Genomic DNA, 15,682 nt, shown 5'->3' with positions numbered 1-15,682 from the left:
TGCAAGTATCTAGGTGGGCGTTATCGTTAGAGGAGTTTCAATACGTAATAGAGCATAGACCAGGCAAGAGCATGACGCACGTCGATGCTCTTAGTCGGAATCCGTTACCGACATGTTTAGTAGTTAGCGAATGCGAGAGAGGACTGCTTGCGCGATTGAAGACAGCCCAGAGCGCGGATGACGACTTGCGAGGGATATTCGAGGCGATCGAGCAGGGCCGATCCGGGAGCTATTTGATTCGAGGCGGAGTGCTCTACAAGGAGGATGATACGACATTAGGTTGGTCGTTCCCAAGCCATGCAGCTGCAGATGGTCAGGAGAATGCACGAGCAGGGACACTTTGGAATCGCAAAAACTGAGGCACTTGTGAGGGAGGACTATTGGATACCGAATTACGTTCTAAGGTCGAAAATGTTCTACGAAATTGCGTTCCGTGTATTCTAGCGGAGCGAAAGCACGGAAAAGCAGAATGTTTTTTGAGTCCGATTAACAAGGGAGATGCGCCGTTAGATACCTTCCATATCGATTACTTGGGTCCTTTGCAATCAACCAAGAAGAGTTATGCGCACATTTTTGTTGTCATGGATGCGTTTTTGAAATTTGTGTGGCTGTATGCGACTAGATCAACGAGCGCAGCAGATGCTATCGAGCGACTACGGAGACAGTCATCTACATTTGGTAATCCGAGAAGAATCGTATCGGATAGAGGTGTCGCCTTTACATTGAGAGAGTTTGAAGAATACTGCCAGTCAGAAAACGTAGAACATCAGCTGACGACCACAGGAGTGCCGCGAGCGAATGGTCAGGTTGAGCGTGTAAATCGCACGCTTATACCTTTATTAGCAAAGCTGTCGTCTCCAAAACCAAACGAGTGGTACAAATACTTAAGCGCTGTGCAGATGTGCCTGAATGCGACAGTACAGAGGAGCATCGAAATGACGCCTTTCCGGGTATTGCTGGGCGTTCACCCACGCATCAGGGACAACCCTGATGTCAGAGAGCTACTTGAGGACGAAATCGTTGTGTCTTTCAATGACGATCGAATGGAGTTGCGAGCAGAGGCCAAAAAGAATATCGAGAAGATTCAGCAAGAGAATAAGAAGACTTATGACAGAGGAAAAGGAAAAAACTTTTGAGCTATCGCGAAGGAGACCTCGTTGCAATTAGGCGTACGCAGCAGAGTCCTCACCTCAAATTGGCGCACAAATATCTTGGACCGTATGAAATAATAAGAGTTTTGCGGAACCACCGCTATCTGTTGCGCAAGGTCGGCGAAAGTGAAGGTCCCATCCAGACATCATCGGCCGCTGATTATATGAAGCCCTGGATACAGAATAACGACTACACTGTATCGGAGAACGACGAAGACGACGAGCGGTCGGGGCGACCTTGATTTCAGAATGGCCCAGTGTAGGATGTTAGAATTTCGCGAGTCCTTATCGCGCGTGCAGCATCGATCAGCCAATATCGGCGTAACACGCAATTCGCGTGCGTGAGCGAGTTGCGCGAGACCCTCAAGCTCCCAGCCAGTAACGTACACAGTAATTAAATTTCCGAGGCACGAAAAAATTCAGCTTAATTCGCTTTTTCATAATATCCATATTTCAGAATTTGCTCCATTTTACTTTTTTTATAAATAAATGATAAAGTTAAAAACAGTGTTAACGTCAATACAAACGAAAATCAGTAGAATTTTTAAGTTCTCGAGACACAGAAAATTTGCTCCATTCTTGTTTGAATTTGCTTCACCTTTAAAAATTAATTATCTATAGTATTTATATATATATATATATATATATATATATTAACAAAAACATTAATAATTGCTTTGTGCGCTTTACGGGATGTCGAGAAATTGTGCGCATGCGTGGCATAAATTGCGCGATATTTTTAAAATTATTTATGCTCCCAGCCAGTAACGTACACAGTAATTAAATTTCCGAGGCACGAAAAAATTCAGCTTAATTTGCTTTTTCATAATATCCATATTTCAGAATTTGCTCCATTTTACTTTTTGTATAAATAAATGATGAAGTTAAGAACAATGTTAACGTCAATACAAACGAAAATCATTAGAATTTTTAAGTTCTCGAGGCACAGAAAATTTGCTCCTTTCTTGTTTGAATTTGCTCCACCTTTAAAAATTAATTATCTATAGTATTTATATATATATATATATATATATATATATATATTAACAAAAACGTTAATAATTACTTTGTGCACTTTACGGGATGTCGAGAAATTGTGCGCATGCGCATGCGTGGCAGAAATCGTGTACCATTTTTAAAATTATTTATTTTGCTTTAATTCATTTAAGAAATATTAACTCTGAAAAAAAAATTATTAAAATTAAATAAATATTATTATTCTTTTCCACATCTAAATTCCACTAAAAGAAAATAAAAGACGAAAATGTATGCTTTAAGGCACACCATAAAATTAAAATTATAAATTTATTTTTAAGGGAATCAATTTTATTTTTATTTCATGCAGTTATTTCAAATAAATATGTAATATTTTATTATTAATATAAAATAAAACATTTAGGGCCACTTCGACCAAAATATGATTAGACGTCCGACATCCAATAGGAAAAAATTTGTTTTATATAAAACAATTATCTCTTATTAAATATTGGACGTCGATTAAATTAATCGAAGTTTGGTCAAAATGGCCTAAAGGTTATTTTACAATATATATGTGTATGTGTATGTCATGTAATATATAGAATTTCCAATATAAAGACATAAGATTTAAAATATTTACTAGTAACATTACATTTACTGGTAAATATACATATATATACAATTACATTACTAATTTAAGACTATACCTATAAAATATTGATATAAGATTCCATTTAAACACAACCATACTTTCTGACGAGATAGCAGACGCTCTTCTTATGAATTAATTCTATTGTTTTTTCTCAATAAAAAAAAGTTCTATATTGTTTTATACAGTTATATATTGTTGAAAATCGTTTTAATAATGACAAAACGAGGAAGAAAAAATGCAGTGTCGCCAAAAGATATATTAGCAATTTTAATTGGAAATGATTTTGACATTTTTGATAAAATAAAAACATTAAAACAAAGAAGGACAAAATTTGGGAAAAAATATCTCAAGCCTTGCATAATCTTATGAAACCAGTAAATTAATATTTTTATATGTTACAAAATCGGCATAATGTATATTTAAAATATAAAGAAGTATTAGGTTTAGAGGTAGATAGTATTAAAAAAATACAGACTGTATACTCAATTACTTTTGAAAAAGATAAAAGCATAAATGAATTTCCAGTAAAAAAAAATAAATCAAAGGAATTAATTTTTGATATTGAGATAGAAGGTGAGGAGTGGGATTCCATGAATCCCATAGAGCAAAAAGGTAATATGCTTCAACCTGGATAGACATATATAATGGGCAAAATTATTTGGAAATATCAGAAGTTGCCTTGCTGTTTTAATTTCAAACATGCAATTGTGAGAATAGATAGTCATCCATATATAACAATAAATGGATACTGCAATGAATGTGATGCTATATTAGTAGCTGAGTCAGAGAATAGTCCTACTGACACAAAAGTACGTTTTAAAGTAAAAAAAAAAATTCTCATGAAATCCCATATACGAAAAAAAAAATTAGCTGGTATTGAATTGGAAAAACTAATGAAGAATTTGGAAACAAAAAACCAAAGGAAGTGAGATGTGAGATAGCAGCCAAAGAAATGATTCATGGATGTCCAGAACCTGCACACTTGTACACTGTTAAAAGCTGCAATAAATAATTATACATTTAATCATTTATTCCTGTAATTTAAAAAAGATCTGTTAATTTGCGACTTTGAGGAAAAACCAAATAGGCAATAAATCTACGATGACAGATACCAATAAAAAACAAATTAAACATATAAACACGTACCAGCTACCGCGCCGGAACACAACCGCCGACGTCGCGAAAAGCATGCGCGGCCGCGTCACGGACTCTGTAAGGCCAATCGATCGCGCGATCTAAAGCCTCGCGCATGACAGGCACGTGCCTACTCTGCGCGGATCACGAGGCAGCCTATAGCGTACGGCGCCTTCAAGTCACCTCAAACTTGTTTAAAAATAAGGATAATTATTGGCGCTCGGCAAAAAGGGTGACTCCTTTACCGAATCAATAAAAGGAGCTCACCCATGATCATCCAGGCCTTATCGCAGTTATCCGTCGTGAAACCGCATATCGCACGCTTGTTAAACCGCTTACACCTAGTTAAAACCGCTGTCGACACCCGCTATCAACTAATAAACGATCTCGAATCACGGACTAGAACTCTATTACGGCACTATTGTTAGTAATGACAAACACTGTTTTGTTGTAAATGTTAAATTTTGTGTTAATACAGTAAACATTGTTACAATAATTTCTGATTGCACTTATCGCTTCGCTTCCTCACTATATCCGCTTTCCTGCACGCGCTCGTGAACATATTGTTGGTCCTTCGAGCCGGATTCTTCTTCGAATATTCTCGGCGAGTCTTTGTCTGATATTCGTCATTACGCCGGCATCCGCACGTTCGCGAGTGTTCTCTCTCGTGACGGGAGTGAAGTGATTACTCAACTATAACAGGAACATTTGTGAGTGTCAAGCATGGATGCAGCTACGCTTCACGATAGTCAAAGCGAACTTCAAAGTCGCATATCGCGTTCAGTGGAGTACCTCAAGAAGTTGGGTTCCGCCAACATCACCGCCAGTGCCGTCGCAACACACATCAGGATCCTCGACCAACTGTGGGTGAAATTCGAGGAGCAGCATGATCTCATTCGGGCCGCCCTGAAAGATAAATTCAAGGAGAGCACGTACGTAACCTCCGGTCTTTTCGGGATAACGGAGAATACTTACGTGATGCAAAGGAGCATGCTGGATGGCTACGCCGAACACATCAAGGCTCAGTCGTAGTCACGCCGCCCAACACTGACAGCGCCCCGAAGACCGCGCTGCCTCGCATCAAACTCCCGCAATTCTCAGGCTCGTACGCCGACTGGCCTTCATTTCGGGACCTCTTCCAGTCCGTCGTCGGTGGCAACTCCTCAGTCTCCAAGATCGAGCGGTTTCATTATCTCCGCTCGAGTGTGCAAGGCCAAGCTGAAATGTTAATCAGATCATTACCGGTTACGGGTGAGAACTATGAGCGCGCGTGGGCGATCTTGTGCAAACACTTCGACAACAAAAAGGAACTGATCCGCTTGAACTTCGCCGCGTTCACTGCCACGTCGAGGATGAAGGGGGAAAGCGCCGAAGAACTGAGTCTCATCTACAACGCTGTCACCACCGCCGTAAACGCTCAAGAGAGTATCGGCCGCCCCATAAACACGCACGGATTAGAACTCTATTACGGCACTATTGTTAGTAGTGACAAACACTGTTTTGTTGTAAATGTTAAATTTTGTGTTAATACAGTAAACATTGTTACAATAATTTCTGATCGCACTTATCGCTTCGTGTTAAGAATTTTTATTGTATTCTTTTTCTTCTCGCATTATATCTGCATTCATGTTTTCACATAATTCTCATTTACATCTCACGAAATCAACACCAACCGCTCGCGTCTTGTATTAACTCTATGTATATACCTATATATCCCGCGCTCGTCGTGTTTACGCGGTTTTTCGTGCGCTGTGCGTCTTACCGCGCGCGTCCCTCGCGCTCACTTCTCAGTTCAAAACAGCTGACTCGATTACATGTTATATTCGTATTCTGTTAAGCGGTCAAACCCACGGTTTATCGATTCTCGACCTTCGTACGATACACATCGCGCTTTACTTATACAAGTGTCCGCTCCATCTGTTCGTTTTTTCGATTGTCTCGTGTATAAAAGTTCTTTGAAAGTGATCGAATAAATTGATAGTTTTCTATTAATTTCACGTATCTTTTTTCTCGTATGTGTAACCACCACCCCAGTGATTTATGTGAACATTTTGGTCCTTCGAGCCGGATTCTCTCGTGCGTGGATACTGTGTCTTTCGCGCTTCTCGAGCGCCTCTCTCAAGTGTATCTCTCGCGCTCTTTCGCACTCACATACACTCTATATCTCGCGCTCTCTCGCGCTTACATACATTTTCTCTTGCGCATTCTCGAGCTCACATACATTCTCTCTCGCGGTGCTTTCGCGCTCATATACATTATCTCTCGCGCTCTATTGCAGTGACAGTTGCACCTTTCGCATACCTCTCGACAGTGACTTTGCTAGTGTGCGTGACTATCAGTGACGGTTAAAAATTATTTAAATTTTTCGATGTTTTTATGACCTTGTGCGCTCGTTATTCACGATGGCAACTTTTGGCTCTGTTGTGGAAAAACAAAATAATCTTTACGGCCTCATCGCTCGATCTTTCGACAACGTGAAGAAACTAGGAAGTGACAATGTCAACCGTCATTATCTTGACACTCGCCTCAAAGCACTCGATGCGAATTGGGAGCGATTTCACGAAAACCATGACAAACTTGTCGGCTCTTTGACGGAAGAGATAAGTAAGCATCCATATTTTACGGATAATCTCTGCTCAACATGCGAAGAGGCTTACTGCCAATCTCGGGCGAATATCCTGGTTCTCCGCGACACTCTCACGACGAAACCAGACGATTCCGGCGGATCTAACAATAAGCCAAATTCAAGCATCTGTAGAGCATTGCCGAAGATCAGCTTGCCAAAGTTTGCTGGAGAATATCACGAGTGGCCGTCCTTCCGTGATCTATTCAAGTCAATGGTGATTTTCAATACGGATATTTCAGCGGTCGAGAAGCTGCATTATCTCAAGTCACAAGTGACAGGCGAAGCAGCACGATACATTGCGAATATTCCAGTGACATCGGAAAATTTCTCACGCGGGATGCGCTCACAGCGCGATATGACAACAACGCGTCATCCTCACGACGTATCTCGATCGGCTCTTCAGCATCAAACCGATCGCTCAGAAGTCAAGTGCTGAACTCAAATCCATGCTCGCTACCATAAAGGAAGTTCTCGGAGCCTTGCAATCACTCGGCACACCTGAGCAGCAACGAGATGTCATCATCGTGTATTTCCTCACCCGACGGCTCGATGCAAGGACGCTTGAAGAATGGGAGTTCGATCAAGGAACTTCGCATGAGTTCGCGAAGTTTGATCAGCTGGAGCTCTTCCTTGAAAAACGCGTTCGCGCTCTCGAATCCGTGCAATCACGCGCTCACATCACGACTTCAGCATCGCAGAAGTCAACCCAGAAGCCGAAGACCTCAGCCCGAGCTCACGCGGCTGTAGTAAATTCTACCAGCTGCTCCTGCTGTGGTGCCTCACATTACATCTCATCGTGTTCAGATTTCGCATCGAAGTCATTAGCTGAGCGACAAGACATCGTTAGCAAGAAGTCGCTTTGTTTTAATTGTCTCGGCGCTCACAAGCTCAATGAGTGTCGGTCGCTTAAACGCTGTCGGAAATGTAAGTCGCAGCATCACACTCTTCTGCATCGTGATGTGACAACTTCCAACCAAGTCTCTCCCGTCGTAAGTACCTCAACGAGGGCTCCGACGACTGAATCAGCACCGGTCTCACAGTCTTCAGGATCTTCTACGACGACCGCTGTGCATTCACACACCGCTGCCGCTCACCTTGAACGTACTCAGGTACTTCTCGCGACTGCTTGTGTCACTCTTGTGAATTCCAGAGGAGCTAGCATTAAATTAAGAGCGCTTCTCGATCAGGGCTCAGAGATATCGCTCATCAAGGAGTCCTTGATCCAGCTGCTGCGTCTTCCTCGAGCTCGAGCTTCTGTGCCAATCATGGACGTCGGCGCTCAGCATATCGGATCGTCTCGCGGCGTGGTTACCTTGACGCTTCGCTAACGATACGATCCGTCTAACGAACTCTCCGTGTCGGCTTTCGTCATTCCGAAAGTTACAGGTCGGATACCTGCAAGTCCAGTGACGGCCTCGTGGAGTCATCTCAATCATTTGCAGCTGGCTGATCCTGATTTCGCATCACCAGGACCGATCGACATCATCCTCGGCGCCGACGTGTACGGAACCTTGTTGCTCGGCGAGATCAGACGTGGACCACTCAGCGCGCCCGTCGCTCAACACACCTCGTTAGGTTGGATTGTTTCTGGGCCAGTCCACGCTCAAACCACTTCGTGTCGCTCGTCGTACGTTGTTTCTCGCTGTCAACCTGAAGAAGCGGATCTCCAGGATGCTCTTCAACGGTTCTGGGTACAGGAAGATATCCGTCCTTCAATCCTTCCAAGCCTCACTCCAGACGAACAGGCGTGCGAAGATCATTTTCGCAATACACATTCTCGAGATGAGACAGGGCGATATACAGTCAGACTGCCCTTCCGATCTTCAAACAACAATCTTGGCTATTCTCTACCTGCCGCTCGACGATCTTTCGCTCGCATGCGTCAACGCATCCAAGGTGAAGCAGCCTTCGGTCAACTTTACACAGAGTTCATGGAGGAATACGAAGCTCTGGGTCACATGACGCCATCTTCATCATCTTCTAAGCCCATCATACATCTACCGCATCATGGAGTGCTGCGTGACACAAGCTCAACAACCAAATTGCGAGTAGTATTTAACGGCTCAGTTCGCACTTCTACAGGATTGTCATTGAACGATTGTCTGCACACTGGTCCTAAGCTCCAGCAGGATCTCGATGCCATCATCCTCCGCTGGAGAACGCACGCCTTCGCATTTGCCGCGGACATCGAGAAGATGTACCGGCAAATCGTGATGCACCAAGAAGATCGACAATTTCAACAGATTCTTTGGAGCACGACCGACACGCCTCGAAGCTATCAGCTCACGACAGTCACTTATGGCTTAACATGTGCGCCTTATTTGGCTCTACGAGCTCTACAGCAACTCGCAACGGACGAGGAACTCGCCTTTCCTCAGGCATCGGAGATCATCCGCAAGGCCATTTACGTCGACGATGTGCTCTCAGGTGCCGATAATCCACAGGATGCACAATTCAAGGCCATTCAGTTAGTGCAGCTCCTCAAGGCGGGCGGTTTCAAGCTGCAGAAATGGTCAGCCAACTGTGAGGAGATCTTGTAGAAGCTCCCTAACTCGTCAGAGCTCACCTCCACTCGAGAGTTGCAATCTGAGGCTCGCACTTTAGGTCTCACGTGGCATCCAGCTTCTGACGCCTTCAAGTTCAACGCTAGCAACTCCGATCATCAAGTTTACGAAGAGGGCCACCCTATTTCGCGTCACTCAACTTTTTGATCCACTCGGTTGGCTCTCTCCAGTTACAATCATAGGCAAGATTTTCATACAGAACTTGTGGAGATCAAATCTCGGATGGGATGATCCCCTGCCACAATCTCTCATCCAAGAATGGAAGCGCTTCGATGAGGATCTCCGAAGAGTCTCCGAATTTTCAATTCTTCGATGGCTCGGCACATCATCCAGCAGCCAAGGTCTCGAGCTTCATGGATTCTCAGATGCATCGCAGGACGCACTCGGAGCAGTGCTATATATCCGCTCCATCTCTAACTTCGCAGATGCCAAGGTCACCTTGCTGGTTGCTAAGAGCAAGGTGGCTCCGCTCAAAAAGCAAACAATACCTCGGCTGGAGCTCACAGCAGCTGTTCTCATGGCTCGTCTTCTGGCTCGCGTTCGCTCAATCCTCAACTATCAACACGTTCCAGCTCATCTGTGGGTCGACTCAAGCGTCTGTCTTGCGTGGATTCGCGGACATCCATCGCAGTGGCAGGAGTTTGTCGCCAACCGAGTCGCTGCTATCAAGGAGCACCAAAAGCACAATGGCATCATATATCTGGCTGTGAAAATCCAGCCGACTGTATCTCTCGAGGGCTCTCTCCAAGGCGGCTTCAATCACACGAGCTGTGGTGGCGTGGACCTGTCTGGCTTCAGGGTCCTTCAGTAGGGTGGCCATCCACATCTCCTCCTACTGATGATGATGTTAACATGGAGGAAAGACGATCTCACAGGGTCTTAGCAGTCGCATTAAGTACCCCTGCTTCTTGCTGGGATCTAATCGAGCGTTTTTCTAGCCTCACTCGACTTCTTCATGTCAGGGCATGGATCGTGCGTAGCCGTGCAGCAGCCAAAAGGACCGAGCGTCACGTTTCTAGAATTCTACACCCGGAAGAGATCCACACCGCTCGAACGTTCTGGATAAAACACACCCAGCAAGCCTACTACTCGCACGAGCTTGAGGTGTGCACCAGTAAAACGTCACTGCCGAGATCTCATCCGTTTCTCAAGTTGGCTCCATTCGTGGACGCTGTTGGAATCCTTCGTGTTGGAGGACGTCTTAAGAACTCACTTCTCGACCCAGACGGACGACATCCAGCGATCCTTCCTCGCGATGCTGTGTTGTCTCGTCTTCTGATTTCAGATATTCACGATCGAACTCTCCATGGCGGTACACAAGTCGTTTTAGCCACGCTGCGCCAACAATACTGGATCCTGGGAGGACGCGCTCCAGTCAGCGCTTTAATACGCCGCTGCGTCAAATGCGCTCGCTATCGCGCTGCAACTGCGCAAGAGATGATGGGGTCTCTTCCATCATCACGAGTAACACCAACGCGCCCATTTCTAACCTCTGGAGTGGACTACGCCGGACCTTACACTCTCCGAACCTGGAGAGGTCGAGCGTCGAGGTCATACAAAGCGTACCTCGTCGTTTTCGTCTGCTTCTCCACTTCAGCAGTACATTTGAATCTGGCAACGGATTATTCGACGCAAGGTTTCCTCGCCACCTACCGCCGATTCATTGGACGACGAGGACGCTGTACTATACTCATCAGCGACTGCGGAACGAATTTCGTCGGAGCAGACGCTGAACTCCGACGACTATTCGATTCCGCATCTCGAGAAGTCGCAGAGCTTGCTCACTTGCTTGCCGCTGACGGAACGGAATGGAGATTCAACCCTCCTTCCTCTCCACACTTCGGAGGCAAGTGGGAAGCCGCAGTAAAGTCTACGAAGTTCCATCTGAGACGACTCATCGGCGACACCGTGCTAACCTATGAAGAGTTCAGCACTCTTCTTATTCAAATCGAGGCGGTGCTCAACTCCAGACCGCTTTGCGCGCTATCCGACGATCCGGCAGACGTTAGCGCGCTCACTCCTGCGCATTTCCTCATCGGCGAGCCAATTATCGTCCTACCAAAGCCGTCACTAAATGAGATTCCAACATCAAGGCTATCTCGTTGGCAGCTTGTTCGCCAAACGCTGGATAAATTCTGGTCTCGGTGGTCAACGGAATATCTCCAAACGGAATATCTTCAAACCCGGAACAAGTGGCATCTCTCCACTCGGCCGCTACAAATCGGAGATCTTGTCCTTGTCTTGGACGAACGATATCCACCCGCGAAGTGGCCTCTCGCGCACGTGACAGCTACGCATCCGGGCAGCGACGGTCGCGTACGCGTCGTTACGGTTCGTACCTCCGCGTCTGAGTTTAAACGGCCGATTGTCAAATTGAGTCCGTTCCCCGTCGCGACTTAATTTTTTCTTTTTTTTAATTTATCTCATCTTTCAAAATCTCAATTGTATCGCATTCTCATTGTAATTATTCATCGCTCTTCATTTTTTTTTCTCGCTTATTTTTTTTTTCCTCATTGACGTTACAACGCCCCTGAGGCGGGCGGTAATGTTAAGAATTTTTATTGTATTCTTTTTCTTCTCGCATTATGTCTGCATTCATGTTTTCACATAATTCTCATTTACATCTCACGAAATCAACACCACTCGCGTCTTGTATTACTCTATGTATATACCTATATATTCCGCGCCCGTCGTGTTTACGCGGTTTTTCGTGCGCTGTGCGTCTTACCGCGCGCGCCCCTCGCGCTCACTTCTCAGTTCAAAACAGCTGACTCGATTACACGTTATATTCGTATTCTGTTAAGCGGTCAAACCCACGTTTATCGATTCTCGATCTTCGTACGATACACATCGCGCTTTACTTATACAAGTGTCCGCTCCATCTGTTCGTTTTTTCGATTGTCTCGTGTATAAAAGTTCTTTGAAAGTGATCGAATAAATTGATAGTTTTCTATTAATTTCACGTATCTTTTTTTTCGTATGTGTAACCACCACCCCAGTGATTTATGTGAACACTTCGCTTCCTCACTATATCCGCTTTCCTGCACGCGCTCGTGAACATATTGTTGGTCTTTCGAGCCGGATGGAGCTCTTCAACGCACGGGATGGATCTCTTCAACCACTTACAAGTAACACTATTCAAGTGCCATTCGCCGATATTCTTGAAACTTTGCACACACGTAGTACATCGAAAAACATTAAACACGTATTTTTTTATTTTGGCTAACAAGGCGTTTTAAGGTCGGGTATAGTATCACTATCTTGCCTTCACTGGTCGGGTATAGTACCACTATCTTGCCTTCACTGGTTGGGTAGACCTTCCCATTGTCTGCGTGTTTTTGAGATCGCTAATGACGATTTTGACATTAGTTTAACGAGATTCAGAATAGCAAATACAAAATGGTGGACAAAATCGCAGAAGTTTCTAAAACTTTATTTAACGCCACTTGCGAAGTTTATTAGATACATGATTACGATTTTGGCAACAGTTATATCAATCTAGAGGTAGCGGATGAAAAATTCAATATGACGCATCCAAATGGCGGAAACTGAAGGCAATGGGAAGGTCTACCCAGCCAGTGAAAGCAAGATAGTGGTACTATACCCGACCAGTGAAGGCAAGATAGTGGTACTATACCCGACCTTAAAACGCCTTGTTAGCCAAAATAAAAAAAACACGTGTTTAATGTTTTTCGATGTACTACGTGTGTGCAAAGTTTCAAGAATATCGGCGAATGGCACTTGAGTAGTGTTACTTGTTAGTCATCGAACTATTCGACGCACGCACCCGGCTGGAATGGGAGTCTTCCACGTCGGACTCCGTTGAACCTCCACGTCACGAGGCACTTCTCGAGTTCATCAGTCGACGAATGCTAACACTCAACGCCGCAAGACCGAAGAACTTCGTGAAGACTTCCAGTGATTCACCACGCACTGCCAAAACTCACGTCGCAAAGCACGGAACTGATACACCGCAGTGTGCACTTTGCCACGAGAAACACCCACTAATGACGTGCCGCGATTTCAAGGCCAAATCAGCTGCCGATCGGAAAGCATTTGTCGAGACAAACCGACTATGCTTCAATTATCTCGGTAACCACTTCATGGCAAAATGTCAATCGAAGAAGAACTGTCTCACTTGCAACGCACGTCACCACACTATGTTGCACGACGCATACAATACACGCTCACAATCTGAGGCCACCACACTCACCACGGTTCACAAGAACGTAGATAAGAAGGCAGTCCTCCTCGCAACCTCTCGCGTGAAAATCGCCGACCGCAATGGATCACCGCACGACGTTCGAGTCTTGATCGACCAAGGCTCCGAGGTGTCACTAGTCTCCGAGACGCTAGCACAGCGACTACGGCTGCCACGATTCCACACGAACATGGCCATCTTCGGGGTTGAAGGCACACGTCCAGGATCAACCCGCGGCAAAGTCACGTTGAACATCAACTCCAACGTGACCGACGCCAAACTGTGCGTAGCAGCATTCGTGTTGCCACGCCTCTCGCTGCAACAAGGCATCGCAGCAAAACGTCACCGCAACTGGCCGCACATTCAAGGTCTTTAGCTGGCTGACCCTCAATACCAGGAGGGCGATTCAGCGGAGCTTCTCCTGGGAGCGGAAGTATGCTCTTCGATCTTCGAAGAGGGCCTACGCAAGGGCGGACCCCAGATGCCGATCGCCCAGAAGACGTCTTTAGGATGGATTCTCTCCTGGGGCTCGGACGCAGCATCCGCAGAAGAACAACGCCGCACATTCCAGTGCTCCGCTGACCACAACCTAGTTGAGCTGGTTCAACAATTTTGGCAGCTGGAGAAGGAACCCACCGCAGTCGCTCCGCTCACCCCCGACGAAGAACGATGTGAGGAGCTCTTTGTGCGTACACACACACACACGCACGAGAGATACGTAGTGAGGTTGCCATTCTCCTCGCCGCCGACAACCCTCAGCGAGTCCCGCAAACCGGCCGAACGCCTCCTGCTGACGATGGAACGGAGATGCGACCGAGATCCTCGATTCGGTAACTTCTATCGAAGCTTCATGCGAGAGTATGAGGACCTGCAACACATGGAGGCGATAAGCACACTGCCAAGTGACTCGAAAAGCAAGTGCTACCTGCCACACCACGGTGTCCTCAAGGAGTCCAGCATCACCACCAAACTCAGGGTAGTCTTCAACGGATCGTAACGAATACGGTCGGGTAAGTCATTGAATGCTCATTTCCTCATCGGAGCAAATCTCTTGCCAGCGCTTACCGACATACTGCTCCGATGGCGTTGGCACCGGTACGTCTTCGTCACGGACATCGAGATGTACCGGCAAGTCCTCGTGCATCCGGACGACTGCGGCTTTCAGACAATCCTGTGGCGCCACTCTGGTGATGACGAAGTACGAGAATATCGGCTGAAGACGGTAACCTACGGTCTCGCTTACGCACCCTTTCTTGCCATCCAAACACTGCAGCAACTCGCGGTGGATGAAGGAGGTCAGTTTCCCCGCGGTGCAGTCGCACTAACCCGTGACTGCTACGTGGACGACGTGGTCACCGGCGCGAACACCTTGGCGGACGCGACCATGCTGCAAAAGTAATTTCGCAATCTCTGCATGGCGGGCGGATTACCCTTAAGAAAATGGGCAGCGAACGAAGAAAGAATCTTGACGGGAATCCCACAGGAACATCGGCTCCAACGCTCACCGCACTCGTAGGAAGGAGAAACACACTCCACCCTAGGCCTCCGCTGGCACCCGCACGAGGATCAATTCTCCTTTGTGTTTCATCCACGAACGATCACGGAATTCACGAAGAGACGAGTCCTCGCCGAAACCGCTAGACTGTTCGATCCGATGGGCTGGCTAGCACCCGTCGTGATTCGGGCGAAGATCATGATCCAGACGACGTGGCTGCAGCGATTGGATTGGAACGCCCCACTCCCATTAGCTGACGTACGACAGTGGAAAAAACTGCTGGAAGAACTTCCGCTTCTTGATCGCATACGGATGACTCGCTGGCTCTGCACTGGAGATGCCGACACACATCTTCAACTGCATGATTTCGCAGACCCTTCAGAACGAGGTTATGCCGCCGCTGTGTATCTCCGTGTATCTGAAAGGACTAAAGTTTCAGCTAGATTGATGATGGCTAAAAGCAAGGTAGCTCCCGTCAAACAAGTAACCTTGCCAAGACTGGAACTTTGCGCCGCCACACTACTCACCAATCTAATGCATCACGTCTGCCACACGCTCGACCTTGCAACAGCGCCGATCTATCTCTGGTCTGATTCCAAGGTCACCCTGTACTGGATCCGCGGGCACGCCTCAAAATGGAAGACCTTCGTCGCCAACAGGGTAGTTCACATTCAAACGCAGCTGCCCAACGCACGATGGAGACACGTGGCCGGACGAGACAATCCTGCAGACTGTGCATCGCCAGGAATCAATCCAAGCGAACTCATCAACCACGCATTGTGGTGGACAGGACCCACCTGGCTGCTGAGAGCAGAAGCTGCATGGCCGAGCACCGAGATGGGAACGCCTGAAGAGGACCTTCCAGAGAGCAGAGCCACCAG

At 46.3% G+C, this 15,682-nt stretch overlaps 3 protein-coding genes across 3 annotated transcripts; all 3 read left to right on the top strand.

The window, feature by feature from the left end:
* The first annotated feature begins 6,987 nt into the window (after positions 1-6,987).
* LOC145934219 (uncharacterized) lies at positions 6,988-9,916 on the top strand. Its single transcript, XM_083034590.1, has 3 exons — positions 6,988-7,848; positions 7,984-9,064; positions 9,531-9,916. The coding sequence occupies exons 1-3, from the start codon at positions 6,988-6,990 to the stop codon at positions 9,914-9,916; spliced, it is 2,328 nt and encodes a 775-aa protein (XP_082890716.1).
* A 41-nt stretch (positions 9,917-9,957) lies between these two features.
* LOC145934218 (uncharacterized) lies at positions 9,958-11,505 on the top strand. The gene has a single exon (XM_083034589.1). The coding sequence runs from the start codon at positions 9,958-9,960 to the stop codon at positions 11,503-11,505; it is 1,548 nt and encodes a 515-aa protein (XP_082890715.1).
* Positions 11,506-13,787: 2,282 nt separating this feature from the next.
* Positions 13,788-14,303, top strand: LOC145934217 (uncharacterized). Its single transcript, XM_083034588.1, has one exon. It carries the CDS (start codon positions 13,788-13,790, stop codon positions 14,301-14,303), a length of 516 nt encoding a protein of 171 aa, XP_082890714.1.
* Positions 14,304-15,682: the final 1,379 nt, after the last annotated feature.

The sequence above is a fragment of the Prenolepis imparis genome, unplaced genomic scaffold (assembly GCF_030444845.1).
Source record: "Prenolepis imparis isolate NDT839.2.m4 unplaced genomic scaffold, iyPreImpa1.0 SCAF_3, whole genome shotgun sequence".
NCBI lineage: Eukaryota > Metazoa > Arthropoda > Insecta > Hymenoptera > Formicidae > Prenolepis > Prenolepis imparis.
This window is presented reverse-complemented; position numbering and strand designations above follow the sequence as displayed.